The sequence below is a fragment of the Crocodylus porosus genome, unplaced genomic scaffold, assembly GCF_001723895.1.
Source record: "Crocodylus porosus isolate Cpor-Errol unplaced genomic scaffold, CroPor_comp1, whole genome shotgun sequence".
Lineage (NCBI taxonomy): Eukaryota > Metazoa > Chordata > Crocodylia > Crocodylidae > Crocodylus > Crocodylus porosus.
Genome location: NW_017728951.1, coordinates 37311144 through 37328492, shown reverse-complemented (window position 1 = coordinate 37328492; position 17349 = coordinate 37311144). Strand labels below are relative to the sequence as shown.

Sequence of the window (17349 nt, the reverse complement as noted above, 5' to 3'; positions counted from 1 at the left end):
GGGACCCCACTGGTCACAGGGCACCATGACAATTGATTTCTGTCTGTTACCACCCTCTGGGTCCGACCACGGAGCCAGCTTCCCAGCCAGCAGATCATTTGCAGGCCCTCGGCATCCTCCTTCAGCTCCTCTCCATCTCTGGTCTACTAGTCCTGCTCCATTCATCAATCCCACACCTCCACACAGTTTGCACAAACTCTCCCTGGCTTGTTCTTTCCCCTGTCTGGGAAAACTCCCTCTGAGCCAGCACTGCATTATCTTCCGGTCTGACTTCTCCAGGCCTGTAGGAGATGGCTCTGAGGTCTCATGACCTGCCCCTCTGTGCGCCAGGCACAGAGGCTTCCACATCTGTCTCAACATCAGCACTTCTACTTGTACTGCTGTGCCAGTCCTCCACCACCTGATAAATCTCGCAGTGAGGTTCTCCGGACTGTAACATGGCTCCAGACTTTTTCCCTATTATGGTGTTTGCCACAGCAACTGCACATCCAGTACCCACAACACTCTAAGAAATGCAGATCAAAAACCACTTCTGAGGAACCTAAACTGTGTCCTCATCTAGGTGAAAATCTTGAGACAATATTGTGTTACCAGTTTATAGAAAGTTTGATTCCAAGCCCTCTAAAAATAACTGTTTTGAAAGAGCCTAGCAATTAACAGCTGCTTGGCATTCATCCATCGGCTAAGTTAAAATAAGCTAGACGTTTTATGAGCAGATGCCACCATTGTCTTCCATAAATGAGGTACTTCAGTATCTAGGAGTGGGACACTGGGTCAGAAAGCTTCTTGTGAGAGATTTTTACCTCAGTAGGGAAAAGCTACTTGGAAAATCTGCCAGGGCACAAATAATTATTTCCTATAAAGTCTCTGGTTCCATATATACTCTTATGTCTTGTGGGGAAATGGTATGGCAGTTGTGGAGAACTTAACATCTTGTTTCTTCACCGTTAAGAATAACTAGCTGGTTATCTAATTACTAGGCTGTAGATTAATGGTCATACTCCCTGCAGAGTGAAACTTAATTATTTTTCCTACTTCTGATTTCAGATCTCCTCTTCCTTTAACAACCTGGACCCCTTTGGCACAGGACAGACCCTTCCTCCTCTGCAGGTGCCAGAGCAGGTGGCTCAGACTACCTTGATCCCTCCATTGAAGAAACCCCCCAAATGGATTCGCAGGCCTGTTGGGGCCTCATTTGCAGTAAGTACATGGAGTGTCCTTACTGAGAAAACAAATGAGAAGGCACTTTTCATGTCTGAGGTGATCCTGTTTTCTCACTAGGAGATCATTTAGCTTTTGTGATGTTCCCTATTTTCATACTAGGTGAAGGCATTGCATGGATTCCCTTTGCCTTGGTGCTCCAATTTCTTAGCAACAACACTCATTTCTGGATCAGCAAACAGGACCTAATAGAATTTGTGTGAGGAGGGAAGAGAACTGATGTTTCACTCCTCTTTTACTTAACTTTCTTTTTGAGTAGGATGTAATGCAGTGGTTCTCAGTCTTGTTAAACAAAAGGCACTCCTTGTTAGACTCAGGGCACCCCATGGAAAATGCTGGCTCTTAGTTTTCACTTGTTTTTTGATTGTGACTAAATACTGGAGCAATCCTTTTGTTGCAAAGGTTGCAAAGACCTGTAACAGGGAGCCCTAACCCTGTTACTAAGAGACAGGGTGGCCCCTTTAAGTCCAGAACCTTCCAGTCACGGCCGGCCAGTCAAGTAGGGGTTAGGGGTTAAGGCTTAAGCCCTGCCAGCCGGTCAGGTGACTGGAAGGGGCAGGGCCCGGCTCACATATAAACCCCAGGGCTAAGGCCAGCACGGCATTTCCCTGCCAGCAGCCAAGGGGGAAGGAGCTCTCCCAGAGCGACCAAAGGGGAGAGGCCTGACTGCAGGTACAGTCTCTGATGCTGGTAAGGGCTGGAGCATCCCAGGTATGGCTTGAATGATGTTATAGCCAGGTGGCTTGGATTTATGTTATAGCCCAGGGGCTTGTGTTTTTGTGTGCTGTTTAAGACCAGTGGTTTGGGTGAGGCTATTAGGGGAAGGAGGAGGCCTCATAGGGGGCCCACAGCAGCATTGGGACCCCGGCACCAGAGAGGACGCAGCATTTTGGGGCACGCGGACCATGGCGCTAGAGAGGGGCAAGAGCCTGAGTGACTGGGTTTTTTTTGAGAGCTAGAGCCTGGAAGTCAAACTCTGATTAGTGGGTTGTTTTTTTGACTGACAGGCCTAGCTAGAGGAAAAATGGGTAGGCCCACAGTGATCTAGATCTCAACATAAAGAGGAATTTACAAATACCATCTGCGAGGCTTAGGCTGTGGTGTAGGGGAGGAACAGAACTGCAGATAACGCTCCTTGGCATCGGAGCAGAAAATGGGAAGCCTCCTGCTTAATTACATCTGTTAATTAACAACAAGGCATGGCAGGCGAGAAGGTGGGCGGTGGGCCCATAACGGATGGGCAGGGCCACCAGTAGACGGTCCCCCAAGAGGCACCCCTGTTACAGATCACAAGAGGGCAGAATGGTTTTGACACTATGGATTCCTATTTTGAAATCTCTGAATTGTATAGCCGTTTGCACTATCAATACTGGTATTGTATGGCACCCTGTAGCAACCTTAAAAAAAAATCTCATAGCACCCTGATAGGCCATAGCTACCTTTTTGAGAATCATTGATTTTAATGAAACTAGAATAACTCAGAAATGCTTTCTTGTAGGGAAAGCATATGTGTTGTCGTCTTGATTTTTTTTTTCTTTTTTCTTTTTCATTTCCCTTTCCTCCCATTTCATTGTCTCTTCTTTTTCTCTTTCCTTTTCTAGAATCTAGTCCCATAGCCTTATTTTATCCATTTCTTCTTTTCTGTAGGGTCATTATGCTGTCTTGCTTGCCTTTGCCCTTGTCCTGGCTTGTGCCATATCTGTGGCACATATGCCACTAACTTAATATAGTCTTAACAAATAGCATACTTTCTTCTTTGCTGCTGACATCCAAAACAAAATATGTGTGGCTGCATGTGTACAGAGACCATAGTTAAAGGAGAGAGTTGGCTATGCATTGAGCTTGAGTAGTGAGGGCTTATGATTTTGATGCTGGAATTGTATCCTGCTAATGACTGTATGATGTTTGCACCTGTAATTTTTTATAATTGGGTGAGGAAACTATGTTACATTTGTCCCTGGACAAGTTGTGCCCAGGTTTGTCTGAGAAGAGAAATATCCCATGATTGGTGTGTATACATACCACCCTTCTAATTAGGGTTTAGTGAGCAGCTGAATGCACTGCATGATTTCCACCACTGGTTCAGTGATGCAGTCCTGGAATAACCATCCAGATTCACTTTGTAGTGTCCTGGGATAAACTGTTAATATTTTTTATTCCATAACCTTTTTTGGAATTTATTCCAGGACAGATGTGACATCTGTTTATAGCCTTGGACTTCTTGCTATTGCCCTGGGCAAGGCAGTTGGAACCAGCACCTGAGGACGCAAAGTGTGGTTTCAGTTTCATATGTACAGACACTTATTCTCTCTACTATTTTCCTTTTCAGTTTGGGGGGAAATTGATCACCTTTGGCCTTGCCAAAACCCCTGCACAACAAATGCCACAGATCTCCCCATGGCAGGTGTTCATCAGCCAAGTCACTACAGAAACTGAGTTCTTGGTTCGATCCAGAGAACTACAGGGGGCTCTACAGAAGGGAAACCTCCTTGACTATTGCCAGCACAAGATCCAGATGGCTAAGCTGCAGTTTGAGGAGAATATCTGGAAGTTTTTGAAGGTAGCACAACTTCTGGTGAAGGCCAGAGAAGTGTGGTTTTCTGTTTTTTGTTTTGTTTTGTTTTTTTGTTTTTAATGACTGGCCAAATCTTGCTTCCCTTAGACAGAACTCCCACTGACAATAGTGGGAGCTTTAATTTAAAGGGGCCGTATGACTTTGGGTGGGTCATCAAGTCCAGGCAGCCATATCATGTAATCCCTTTCATAAGGGGTTAAAATGGGCAGAGGGCTAGATTTCAGCAGCTGTCATTTAAAGCCAGTGGGATTAGCTGTGGGACATAGATTGCCTCACTCCTGTCCATTATTCTGTCCACTGGACCACACTGTCTTATGAGTGATATAGAGTGTTCTTACTGTATAACTAAAATATTCTACAGTAATGGTCCAAGCCATTACAGCTTGCAAGAGTGGTTATATAACATGGAAGATTTTTTATGTCATTTTAAAGGGGATAGGCATTAAAAGCAAGTAGTAGTGCTGTTAATTTGGTTTTAGTAGGCGAGGGTTATTTTGATACTCTCCTGAACAACAAAGTTGTACTGCATTGACGGAGGAGTCAGGGTTAGGAAAGTCTTGTATACGATGTTCAGCACAGGAACTTGTTACAGCCTGGTCCAGGGGTAGGCAAAATATGGCCTGCAGGCTCAGTCCAGCCTGCTATCTGGTTGGATCCTGCCTGCAGGCAGGGACCCACCAGTTAATTGTGTCTGTCCCCACTGGTGGCTGCCCCTGCTGCACTTTGCGTGGGGCCGAGTCCTGCCTGGGGCAGTGTGTGCTGTGTTCCCAGCCTTCCCCACTGGAGGGCACCAGCCCTGCCAGCAGGCACAGCTTCCGGGCTGGGCTGCTGCTGCTGCCACTGCCCATGGAACTGCTGGACTTCCCCAACCTCCAGTGATTCCTGTCCCTGCTGCAGCTCTCCAGGCAGCAGGTAGGGAGTGGAAGCTGCAGCATTAAGGGGAGTAGGGTGGGCTCTGCCTGCAGCTCACTTCAGTCCTGCTCTTGCATAACTGGGTGGAGGAACGTGTGGATGGAGGAGGGTGTGTTTAGGAGCTTTGCTGTTCACAAAGACAGGCAGGCACAGGACAGGCAGGTGGGGTGAGAACAGCATCAGGAGCCAGCATGCACTTGGTTCCCTGCCCCCCCACCCCCCCCAGGCATCTCGTGGTGCCTGCTGGCAGCAGCTGCTTTCCTGCCCTTTACAGTGCAGTGCAAGCCAGGCAGGCAGCCCTGCTTCCCCTCCCCCTCCCCACACCTGCAGAGAGGCTGGGCTCAGCCACATCACAAAGAGTGGGCAGGAGGGAAGCTCCGCACAGGGGCACAACCAACCCACCCACACCGCCTCACACTCCCCACCATACCCCCACACACAGCCAACGCTGTCCCACGCACCCCATACCCCAACCACACAAAAAGTCCACACCCATGCACACACTCCCCACCATCCCCCACACGTACCCCGAACACCCTCCACACACATCCCACACCCACACATATACCCATACCCCCCACAGACAGACCTACACCTCCTCACACAAGCATCCACACCCCACTGCCCCAACATACCCACACACATCCAACAATTCCACGCCCTCAATACACATCCACCCCTACATACTCCACTCACACCATAACCACATCCATACATGCCCCTGCCACACACCCACATCCTGCCGCACAATGTACAAGCAAACCTTCCCCCACCCCCCAAAGAGTATTTCCTGGGCAAGGGGAGACGCTTCCGGTGGCAAATGTCAAGGATTAGGGGGCAGGACTTTTGATCACAAGATTGTGACCTGGGGGTGGGGCACCTCTCAAGGGGCAAGGCTACCCTTGCAACCCTTGACACCTCACCAAAACTCATTAAGTGGCCCTCTAGCTGAACTAATTGCCCACCCCTGGGCTAGACTCTATGAAGCACACAACAACCCCAATCCTACCCTGACAACTAGTTGCTAAACTTTACCCCTACCAGAATACAACTGGTGTTATCCTCATTTGGAAGACTGAGTTCACTTAATGTTTCTTTTCCAAAATCCTTTGGTGTCCAGGTGAATCTGCAGCAGGACTCCAGGATCAAACTCCTGAAGTTGCTGGGCTATAATAAAGAGGAACTTCAGAAGAAGGTGAGTGGTATTTTTGCTAAGTAGAGTCTTTAGAGGGCAGAGTGGAGGACAGTCACTGAACGTATCAGGGAATAGATTCCACTAAAGGGCAGTCTGAGAACGAGGAACCTGCTGATCTGTGTGTTTCCTCTTTGGGGTCGGCTGGAGCACTTCTGCCCCTGGCCATTCTTAGGATGGTGCTTTCGTGTGTTTTTCATCTGTGCCAGAATGGCTGGAGCCAGACCCTGCTGGCCTGACTTGGTCGCATGCTGCAGGCTTCAGCTTCTCTTTGCCAGCAATCCTAGTGCTCTTTGTCCCTGACAGCTGGCAGGGCAGCATCTCCAGCACATCTCAATTCTGACCTGCAGTGTTCCCTGGCAGTCTCTCTTCTTAGGCCTGAAATAGAAATGCTGATCTAGTTTCATGCCAGGACTGTAATGAGTACCTGGGCACTACCATGAGTAGTAGCGTAGCTTCAGCTGAGATTGGCACCCTGGTCCCTGAAAGTGAAAAGTTAATACACTTAACCCATTGAACTGCAGAGTGAGGCTGATGGAGAAAAATAAAGTCAGGGGCACCTGAAATCAATGGCTTTAGGTGTTCAGCAGGAGTTCAACTTTCAGTATCTTTGTGGATCCAGGCTTCAGTCCCCCTCCTAGTTTAAACATTTGCACTCCTATCTGCTTTGCTCATCTGACAAAGTACTAGGCTTTCATTCAGCCCTTCACTCATTGCATGAGCAAGACCCAAAGCGGGTGACTCCACAACAGCATATGCAAGGTGTTGATATTGTATGAATTCAGTGCAAAGAAAGGCTCCACTGGATAAATTCTGCAGCAGATCTAGCTGGGGCACTGACAATGCAGCTTTCTCCATGCTGTAATCCTGAGCACTGTGCATTTTTTGGTTCCTTTCCCGGTATTCCATAGACAACAGGTAAGAAATCCAGCTGGATACCTAAGTGGAGTGTGGAAAGATTTGGAAGCTAGTTCCAACTGGCACTGATGGTGTTGCAGAAAAGATGCTTCCAACAGTGTGGATGATATTATGGCAAAGGACAGAGACTTGCTCTATAACCGGCAAAGGGAGTGGAGAGATGGGGCCTGTGAAGTAATAAAGGGCAGGTCCATTAGGGAAGGGAGTATATGGTACTAATGCAGAGATTTCAGAAGAGCTCCTGAGATGCATGGCCAGCCAATGCCAATGGAATTACTTATGATTGCAAGAGACCTGATTGCCCCCATGTTTGGCTTTCTGGAAGAGGCTTGACTCTACAAATGTGCATTTCTTTGTAGATAGCCTCGTGTTTGGGTAATGGTATCCCAGACGAATGTCACCTACCCGAGGCAGACAACTCTTCTCAAGCTGTGCAGCCTGCTCAGGTATGTCCTCATCTCTTTGCTGGTCACTGAGATGGGTGGGGAGTAGGGAGTGGAATGAACGAGAAGGTTAAATTCCAACCACAAGTTCTTGGATTCAGTGCAGGTATTCCTTGGGAAGTTCTGTCTTGTGCCAGTCTGACTGGATCATCACAAGGGTCCCTTCCAGCCTTATTGTGTTCTACCTCAATGTTTGGGTGCACAGATGTCTTAAAAACCCCACGCTCCACAAACCAAGCTCCTTTAAAGCATCTCAAGTCAGACACTTAAAATGTATTGGCCTTTTGTAAATCCTTGTGCTTGATAATTAGTTTTTTTAGATTCCTTAGGGCAGGCACTGCCTCTTGTTTTATTGGTAGAACAGGAAGCATCAGTATGATCCTGTGTAAGCTGCTGTTGATCACAGTGGGCGCTTAATGTCTGTGTACCATCAGGATCACTTGTGGGGCTTACCTGTAATCTGTCAGCAGCTCTTTTATTGCTGCATACTTAATACCAGTGATTCTTGTCTACAGTATAGTGCCTCAGTTCCTGTTACCACATGGGAGTTCAGCCCACACGAAAGGTCCTATTAAAGAAAATTCTGATACATAATTAACCTGTGGACAATTTTATTGAAACTCTCAGCAGACATCTTATGTAATTGCATCTTGCTGCAATGGTGATAGCACATTGGCAAAGAGACAAGTGGGTGTCCGCTGGGATGGATATAGTAATTCACAGGTGGGTTCTAGAATAGCACCCCCATAATCCTTGCCGCAGCTCTGTAATCCTTGACGCTGAATTGGGCAGACTTGTTCTGTGTTCTGTAAATTTAGATCTGGACGACACTACAAATTCCTGCCTACAGAAACTGGTACAGTGTGAAAAGACTGCACTGATATAGCTGTGCCAGCAAACTTCCCTGTCCAAGTGAGCACATAGTCTTGCTGGCAAAAGGGGTCTTCCATTAACAGAGATTGTTATTTGGGGAGGTGCTGTGGCTAAGCCAGTGGTGTTCAACCCCCAGCCCATGGTGCCATGTCTTTGCCTGCAGACCTCCTCACAGGCCTGCAAATTTGGCAGTGGCACCACTCCACCACTGCCAAATTTTGGGACCTATGGGGAAACCCAGGCTCTGTGTCCTGGATGGGCACCCTCTACCATTACACAGGGGTGGGCAGGGGCAGCACTGGGCCTAAACCCAGCATGTGAGGTGGGGGAGGGAGTGGTGCTGGGTCCTCAGGACCCAGTCCTGGCAGGTGGTGGGCAGTGCAGGACTCCTGAGGCCAGTGCCTGTGGGTGGGAGGAGATAATGCTGGGTCCCTGGGACCCAATCCTGGCAGGAGGGCGTTGGGAAGGGGTGGCATCATGAGTCTGGGACCCAACCTGCTGTGTCGGGTCAGGAGGGGGCAGTGCCAGGCCCGATTGGAACAGTGCTGGATCAGGAACTCATCTGACTCTCTGGGCCAAAAAGTTGATCACCACTGGACTGAATCAACAGAAAAAACAAGTCCCTTCTGCTGCTATATAGAACATCTCCATTAGGGGGCTCTGCTGCTTTAGTTTTGCCTGCACTGCTATTGCAATAGCAGCTTCAGAATTTAGATAAGCCTTTAAACACAGGGCAGTGTACTAACTATGCCCATGGTCGGCAGGCCACCGTTTCATTTGTTTACCTGGAATATGAAACATTTGCCAAATCCCTTTGATTCCCATATAAAAGGTATGGGGCAAGCCAATTTGAGGGTGTCTGATAACTCATGTGGGAACAGCTTGTCCTTGACAGTTTACACTGCATTAATGCTCATTATACATTGTTTGGGATTTGTCTTTGCTGAGCACACTGCACCCACACCCACTTGCACTCATGCCCCATACCCAGAAATGCTACTGGGTGATGCTACTCAGATGGCTTCCCTTTCAGGCTGCTTTCAAGTCCTCAATCTCAGTGGGTCTGAGAGTGGCCCCTGAGGGCCAGCCCAGGGCTGTTTTACTAGTGTAGTTCCAGGTTTTGTGTGTGGCTGGAAGGGTAGCTGGGCCTATGCTGGCCAGGACACACTCATGTGTAAACAAGTCAGAATTCTTCTGCAGTTCCTCACAGTCAAGGATGATTGTCTTCCGTGAACGTCTTATCAGTGGGTCTGAAGACTGCAAACAAGGCCAGTCTGGGATCAACAGACTATTTTGCAACTTGAGCACATGTTTTTGTGAGCAGTGGGTGGCTCCAAATTCTCCATTCAGTCCACAACAACATGCTGTTTTTGCTGCTCTTACTTTTCCATCTCCTATTGGTATAAGGTTTCCAAGTACTAAGATCCTTGCAAGAGACTCTTCCTCCATTTGGGGCAGTTCCAGTCTCCCAAAACTTGATGTCAATGTTTAATTTTTTTTCAAGTTGGCCTTAAGGATGTCCTTGAAGCGCTTTCTCTGCCCTCCTTTAGCATGTGCCTTGACTGAGCTGGAAGAAGAAAATTTGCTTTGGGAGTCTGGAGTCGGACATCTGGATGACCTGGCTGGCCCAGCAAAGTTGATGTTTGTGAAAGAACACTAATGTTAGTGAGTCTGTTTTCCCGCCTGATTTGAGGGAACTTCCACAGGTAGCGTTGCTAGTACTTCTCCAGTGATTTGAGGTGTCTCTTGTACATTGTCCGCATCTCAGCTTCGTACAGTAAGGTGGGGATCCCAACTGCTTGATAAACCATGAGCTTCGTTTCGTATTTGATGTCACAATCTTTGAACGCCCATTTCCTCAGGCATCTAAAGGGTGTACTTGAAAATTTGAGGCAATGCTGGATTTCTTCATCTGTGTCAGTCTTCTGTGAGAGATGGTTTTCAAAGTACAGGAAATACACAGCATTCTTTAGAGTCTTACAGTGAATCTGAATTACTGGGGCTAGGGACTGCACATTAAGAGCTTATTGACCTTCATCTTCTGAATGTTAAACATCAGTCCCATTTTCTTGTATGCCTTGGTAAAGACATTGACGATTGCCTGAAGGTCTGCTTCTGAGTGATCACAGACTACAGTGTCATCAACATATACTGGAGCTCGATGGTTGAAGTCAGGGTGGTCTTGGCTTTGGCTTGGAGTTGGCCCTGGGAGGGAGGGCAGCAGGGTGGGAGCCTGAGCCCACAAGTGGGCAGCCTGTATCTACTCTGCACACAAATCTGGGGGGCATGTGCCTCCCGTACTCCCCCTCGGGAGCGTGCACAGTGGTGGAGAGCCAGCCCCTCTGCCCCCAGGATGAGCTGCACATGGCTTTATCCCGCTCCCCTCCTGGGCCCTGCAGCTGAATGACCCCAAGCCCTGCACACCAGCCCTGTCCAACTCACTCCCACTTTGGGGGCCTCAGTTCCCCCCTCCTCCCCAACTTACCTATGGGGATCTGTGGGAGCAGCACTCCAGGCTGTCTGCTGGCCATGTAATGTGTACATGCACGTGGTGCCCCCTGCCTCACTGCCCTCCCGTTGCCCCCAGCCGATTGTAGGCTGGAACTCTGCCAGCCTGCAAGCAGAAGCCTGCTTTTTCTCCTTTAAAGGAGAAAATATGGGGTTTTCTCTTTAAAATAAGAAAAATCTGCATTTTACTGCATTTTTTCTATCGTGAACAGAAAGCCTGGATCTCTGGTAATGAATTTTGGTGGGCATCCGTACTTCAGAAGGATCCTTCACATTGCATTTAGGTTGACAGATATGAAGGCTTTCATGAGGTCAAAGAAGGCCATGTAGAGAAGTTTAACTGTTTCCAACACTTTTCCTGCGGCTGGTAAACTGTGCAGATTGTCAGTGGTTCCTCTTGATGCCTTAAACCCACATTGAGATTCTGGGAGAAGCTTTTCAGCAAGTGGAAAGAGACTGTTGCAGGAGGATTCTTGCAATGATCTTTCCTGTGATGGACATCAAGGCGAGATCCCTCTGTAATTTTCACAGTCAGGCTTGTCTCCTTGAAGATTGTCGCAATCATGGCATCCCTGAGATTTTCTTATTATTCCAAACCCTTAAAATGAGGGCATGGAGCTGTAATTTTGGTGGGGATTCCGTCCGCTCCAAATGCCTTGTTGTTCTTCATCTGCTTGTTGGTTTTCTCACCTCATCAAGGGTTGGAGGGATTCTGAGATCATCTCTGACTGGGTGTTGCAGGTGGAGTTGAGAACACTTTAGTCAACAGCAAAGTCTCTTTTGAGAATGTGCTCAAAATACTCCTTCTTATGGGTGTTGATGGTTCCCCTTTCCTTGATCATGTCTCCTCCATTTTTGTCTCAAAGGGATTGATCCCTGAGTCTTTGCATTATAGATGGCTTTGGTAGCATTGAAAAAAATGTGCATATCCTGAATGTCAGCAAGATATTGAATTTCCTTTGCCTTGTCTTCCCACCATCTGGTTTTCATATCATGGGTCTTTGGACCTTGGCTTTGGTTTGTTGGATATTCAGTTTCTTTTGCTTGGAGTTGATGTCCTTCTGCCAAGCACAAAAGGCTTTGGGCTTGTGGTTGATCAGCTATTGGATCTCCTGGCTATTCTCATCAAACTAGTCTTGATGTTTGATTGTAGAGAATCCCAGTGTCTCTTTGCAGGTGCTGCTGATGGTGGACATGAAGGCACCCCAAGCACTGCTGGCATTCTCCCATTTTTATTGATTGGAATTTGCCAGTTTTTTATTGAGGTACTGGTGGAAGAGGTCCTCCTCTGGACTCTCTCAAGTCTATCGACATCCTTCTTGAAGTACAGCACCCAAAACTGGACGCAATTCTCCAAGTGCAGTCTGACCAGTGCCTCATAGAGGAGAAATATTGCCTCTTTGGTTCTGTTTGTCTTGCATCTGCTGATGCATGATAAAGTGCGGTTAGCTTTGCTGATGATTTTGTCACACTGACGACTTGTGTTTATCTTGGAGTCTGCCGTGACTCCAAGATCCCTTTCCACTTCTGTGCTGCTGAAAGGGTCACTTCCTAGCCAGTAGGTGCACTGGATATTTTTACACCCTGGGTGCAGCACTCTGCACTTATCCTTGTACTGCATCCTATTGTGTACTGCCCACTTTTCTAACCTGTCCAGGTCTGTCTGCAATTGTTCCCTACCCTTCGGAATATACACTTCACCCCAAATTTAGTATCATCCACAAACTTGGACAGAGTATGCTTCACACCCACATCCAATATCTGATGAAGATATTGAAGAGTACAGGTCCAAAGACCGAATCCTGCAAGACCCCACTACCCACATCCTTCCAGGTCGATACCGACCCATCTACTATCACTCTCTGGGTGTGACCACTAAGCCAGTTTGTCACCCACTGGACCGTGTAAACATCTGTCATAGCCTCTTTATATATGAGCATAGGATGAGATGCCATATTGAAGGCCTTGCTAAAAGCCAAGAAAACGACATTCACCTCAACTCCTGCATCTAAGCATTTTGTGACCCTGTCATAAAACGAAACCAGATTGGTCAGGCATGATCTACCTGCTATGAATCCATGCTGGTTCCCCTTCTGCATTATTTTTCCTGCTTGACTCTCACAAATACGATCCTTCATAATCTTTTCAAAAACCTTTCCAAGGATGGAGGTGAGACTGACTGACCTATAATTACTCAGATCCTCCTTCCTCCCCTTCTTGAAAATAGGGATCCCATTGGCCCTTTTCCAGTCCTCCAGGACCTGACCCAAGTAACACAAACATTCAAACAGCTGTGCCAGTGGTTCTGCTATGACACTGGCCAATTCCTTTGGTACTCTCGGATGCAGCTTATCCAGGCCTGCTGACTTAAAAACATCTAGTCCATTGAAGTGACTGCACCAAGTCAGCATTGACAGTTGGTGGGCTGGTGTCCCTCTGATACCCACCTAAGAACCCATTAGGAGACTTATCGTGACCCCTGTTCAAGAATACTGAGGCAAAAAACTCACTGAATAGCTCAGCCTTGTCCCCCACCCCCATCTGTCACTAATTGCTCCTTCTTGTTCAGTAGGGGTCCTATGCTTCTCTGTGCTTTCCGTTTACTCCCTGCATACTAAAAAAAAGTCATGAGGCACTCATTAATTCCTATAGGGAACTTGTTGAGTTGGTTTATGAGTTCATTCTTGATGGCAAAACTGACTTCCTGAAGCTGGTGTTTTCGTTTCTGTTTACCCTTCCAGAAGGTGTAGCTGCCTCCATGTTCTTTTAGCTGCCCATCTCCCTTTTGCCAGGTCTTGTTCAGTGCAAGACCTGTTAGTGTTGCATTGCTTGAATTCTCAAGCCACGGTTGTGGTGCAGTACTTTGACCATTCACTATTAAGATTGTCATAGAATCATAGAAAATGAGGGTTGGAAGGGACTCAGAAGGTCATCTAGTCCAACCCCCTGCTCAAAGCAGGACCAGCCCCAGCTAGATCATTCCATCCATAGCTTTGTTGAGTTGGGCTTTAAAAACCTCCAAGGATGCAGATTCTACCACCTCTCTAGGTAGTTGGCTCTCTGTTCCAGTGCTTCGCCACCCTCCTAGCGAGAGAGTTTTTTCCTAATATCCAACCTAAACTCCCTTGCTGCAACTTAAGACCGTTGCTACTTCTTGTGTCATCTGCTACCACTGAGAACAGTCTAGCTCCATCCTCTTTGGAACCCCCTTCAGGTAGTTAAAGGCTACTACTAAATCCCCACTCTGTCTTCTCTTCTACCCCCAGTTCCTTTAGCTTCTTCTCAAAAGTCATGTGCCCCAGCCCCTAACCATTTTCGTTGCCCTCCACTGGACTCACTCCAACTTTCCAACTTGTCCTCATCCTTTCTGTAGTGTGAGGCCCAAAATTGGACACATTACTCCATATGTGCCCTCACCAGTGCAGAAGAGTGGAATAATTACTTCCCTTATCTGCTGGCAATGCTCCCACTAATGCAGCCCAGTATGCTGCTAGCTTTCTTGGCAATGAAGGCACACTGTTGACTCATCCACTGTAACCCCCAAGTCCTTTTCTGTAGAGCTGCTGCTTAACCAGTTGGTCCCGGGCCTGTAGCAGCTTATGGGATTCTTTCATCCTAAGTGCAGGACTTTGCACTTGTCCTTGCTGAACATTATGAGATTTCTTTTGGCCCAATCCCCCAATTTGTTGAGGTCACTCTGCATCCTAGTGCTATCCTTCAGTATATTTAATGCTCCTGCCCAGCTTGGCGCCATCCATCAATGTGCTGAGGGTGCACTTCATCCCATCTTCCAGATCAGTAATGAAGATATTGAACAAAACCAGCCCCAGAACCAACCCTGGAACACTCAACTTGATGCCAGCTGCCAACTAGACATAAAGCTGTTTAGTACTACCCATTGAGCCCAATGATCCAGCCAGCTTTCTATCCCCTTTCAATCCATTCGTTCAACCCATACTTCCTTACTTGTTTGCAAGAATGTTGTGGGAGACTATACCTTGACTTTAGCAAGGCTTTTGATGCAATGTTCCTGAGGATCCTGATGTTCCAGGTCTCAGAATTGCTCATGTGTCTTTGTTGATTTTGACTGTGGTAAGGTGATCCCCGTGGATGTGATTATTCAGTCAGGAAGAAGGTAGACAGGCTATGTTTATTGCATCTTTTCTAGCCCCCTCTCCATGTGAGGTGAGCAAAGTGGATCCCCTGCTCAGCTGCAGTTACAGCTGCCAAATCACACTCTTGCCTTAACCAAGTGCTAGATGACCTGGTAACTCTTGCTTTTGTGCTAGTTCATGACTATGAAGTTCCAGACCTCACAGTCTTTCTCCCACTGTCACTAGCTGGTTGCCAAAGGCCTTGAGAAGTGCTGGGAAAGCTGTTTTCATGGAAGACACCTGTGCATGATTTCTTTTATCATGGAGAAGGTGCTGTGCATCATCTTCCACATGGTTTCTTGACTGAATGGGATCCAATGGCAAGGAGGCCAAGACAACTGGTGATCTCATTCCACTAAAGACTTTGTCTACCTTTGCAGCTGTTTAGATTCTGAATCTTCTTCTGCCATTTCCCCTGTTGAGGACTTGTAGACCTGTGACTGGGGGCTGGGCAAGCTGATTATAGTAGTGACTGTACTTGCCATTTCACAGCACCGTCAAAAGATATATGTGGCTTCTCAGGAGAGAAAGCATTGCCATTTGCTGTCTCCACCACATCCTGGTGGTACTGCCAGTGGTTGGTCTGTGACTGCTTATTCATCAGAGTTACCCCCGCTTATTTTGCGGCTAACCTTCCCTGAAGGTCATTCTGTTATGTACAACGTGTGGACACACTGGGTAGCAGTACAGCTCCTTTGCCAGGCCTCCAGTAGCGGTCTTGAAATTGCCAGGATCATATTGGTTTCAGTGCCAGAAGGATTAACTGTTCAACCCATGTATGATGTTGGGCAATTTTCTGATTGCCAGATGAGTCTACTGCTTGTTGCTTAACTGCCTATCCTGCTCGCTTTCCACAGTGCTCAAGAAGCTCTCCTGATGACACAGATGCTTCTTCATCCTCTTCAGCATTCTTTGACAACATCATCCCACAGGACACAAGTGCCTTGGAGATCTCTGTCACAACAGGTACCATATGGTCCACATGATCTTGAGCCAGCAACTGCCCTAGAAAGTAATACACAGAACATGCGTAGACCAGGCTTGTTTTATCATATCCTCAAATATGTCCTTGGTGCTTGTGATATTGGGCAGTACATGGCAATGGAGTGCATTGCCTATTTTGGCAAGAGATCCACAGAGGGTATGACCCTCCCATGGAAGGTTGACTTTTAGTGTGTGCTGGAGCCCTGCAGTTTTTGAGGTGAAAGGTCCAGAGTCTGATCACTGTTATCACAGAACTAATGCCTGTGGAACCTGTTGTTCTCAGCCTCTGATTCAGTGCAACTGTCGCGACTGATGAGCCATAGATGCTTATCCATAGCCTGCTGCCATGCATTACTTTCTCACCTTTCCAGATACAGATGGACTGATCAGCCAGGCACTCCTGGTGGGGAATTTTGATGGTGCTGTGGAGCTGTGCATGAGAGCTGAACGCTTTGCTGATGCAATTATCCTAGCTATTGCTGGAGGGGAGAAACTGCTCAGGGAGACCCAGAAGCGCTATTTTGCCAAACGGAAATCCAAGGTTTCTCTGGTAAGTACCTGGCACAGTACATCCAGTGAGTAGTTGGATGGGAGAGGGACTAGGTGTGCATAGGGCAGGCTAATGCATACTGTTTCTGGGTAGGTTTACTTGTTCCATTGTGCACGTGTTTACATTTGCAGGGGGTAGGAGGTTGACATGGTAAACAAGGGCTTTGTGCATCTAACCTCCTTTTTATCTAGATCTTTACTCTGTGCTCAGGATACCTTTGCAAACCTTGCTGTCAGCCAGATACATTCTGCTTACAGTTGTGGGGTTTGTTCCCTGCTTTATGTCTTGTGTACATCTGCTGGTATTACTTACCTCAGGAAGTTGCAGTAAAAAAATAGCCAACTCTTTCCAAAATCCATCTACAATAACAGACCCACAGTGATTCCTAACTCATAACTTCAGAGGTTATCAAACTGTATGCTGCAAGGCATAAGCTGATTGCTGCAAGACTAGTTCTCCTCCTGTTTCAGTGACTGTGTTGTATATAACAATTTAGGTGCATTGATACAGTGTTTTCACCTTCTGAAGCACTGAGTATTGACTACTGCTGGAGGTAGGCTACTATGGGTGACCAAGAGAATGTTATAGTGATATGAATGCTGCAGGCATAAATATGTGCCTCCATTTACCCAGGTGCAGGCTTGGTCTTTGTGTTTTTTCAGGTCTCTGTATAGGCAAGCAGTATATCTGCACCTGCTGGTCTTAACTGGTGACTGGTGGGCTTTTTGCTTCCTTTACAGCTTCTTGCCTCCATTGTGCAGCAGAATTGGCATGATGTAGTTTGCACATGTGACCTGCAGAGCTGGAAGGAGGCACTGGCCATCTTGCTAACATACTCCAAGTGTGAGGACTACGCCCAGCTCTGTGGTATGGAGTGTAATTCATTTTGATATGATCAATTAGAGCTTCTCCAGATCCTTTACAGAGAAAAGCAAATGAAGCTTAGGGAGAGGAGGCATATCTTAGAACCAGGGGAATTCCAGGCGGGATGGTGCATCACAAATGAGCATGTGACCAAT

The 17349-nt window shown here is 47.3% G+C and overlaps 1 protein-coding gene across 2 annotated transcripts in view; it reads left to right on the top strand.

Moving 5' to 3' along the window:
• The window catches only part of SEC31B (SEC31 homolog B, COPII coat complex component), a 64513-nt gene that overhangs the window by 31777 nt on the left and 15387 nt on the right, over positions 1-17349 (top strand). For both annotated transcript variants that reach the window (XM_019556042.1, XM_019556043.1), the window contains exons 10-16: positions 1048-1200; positions 3551-3781; positions 5829-5903; positions 7178-7264; positions 15654-15762; positions 16152-16330; positions 17071-17197. In XM_019556042.1, the coding sequence (XP_019411587.1) occupies positions 1048-1200; positions 3551-3781; positions 5829-5903; positions 7178-7264; positions 15654-15762; positions 16152-16330; positions 17071-17197 (961 nt within the window). The remainder of the gene's footprint in view (positions 1-1047; positions 1201-3550; positions 3782-5828; positions 5904-7177; positions 7265-15653; positions 15763-16151; positions 16331-17070; positions 17198-17349) is intronic.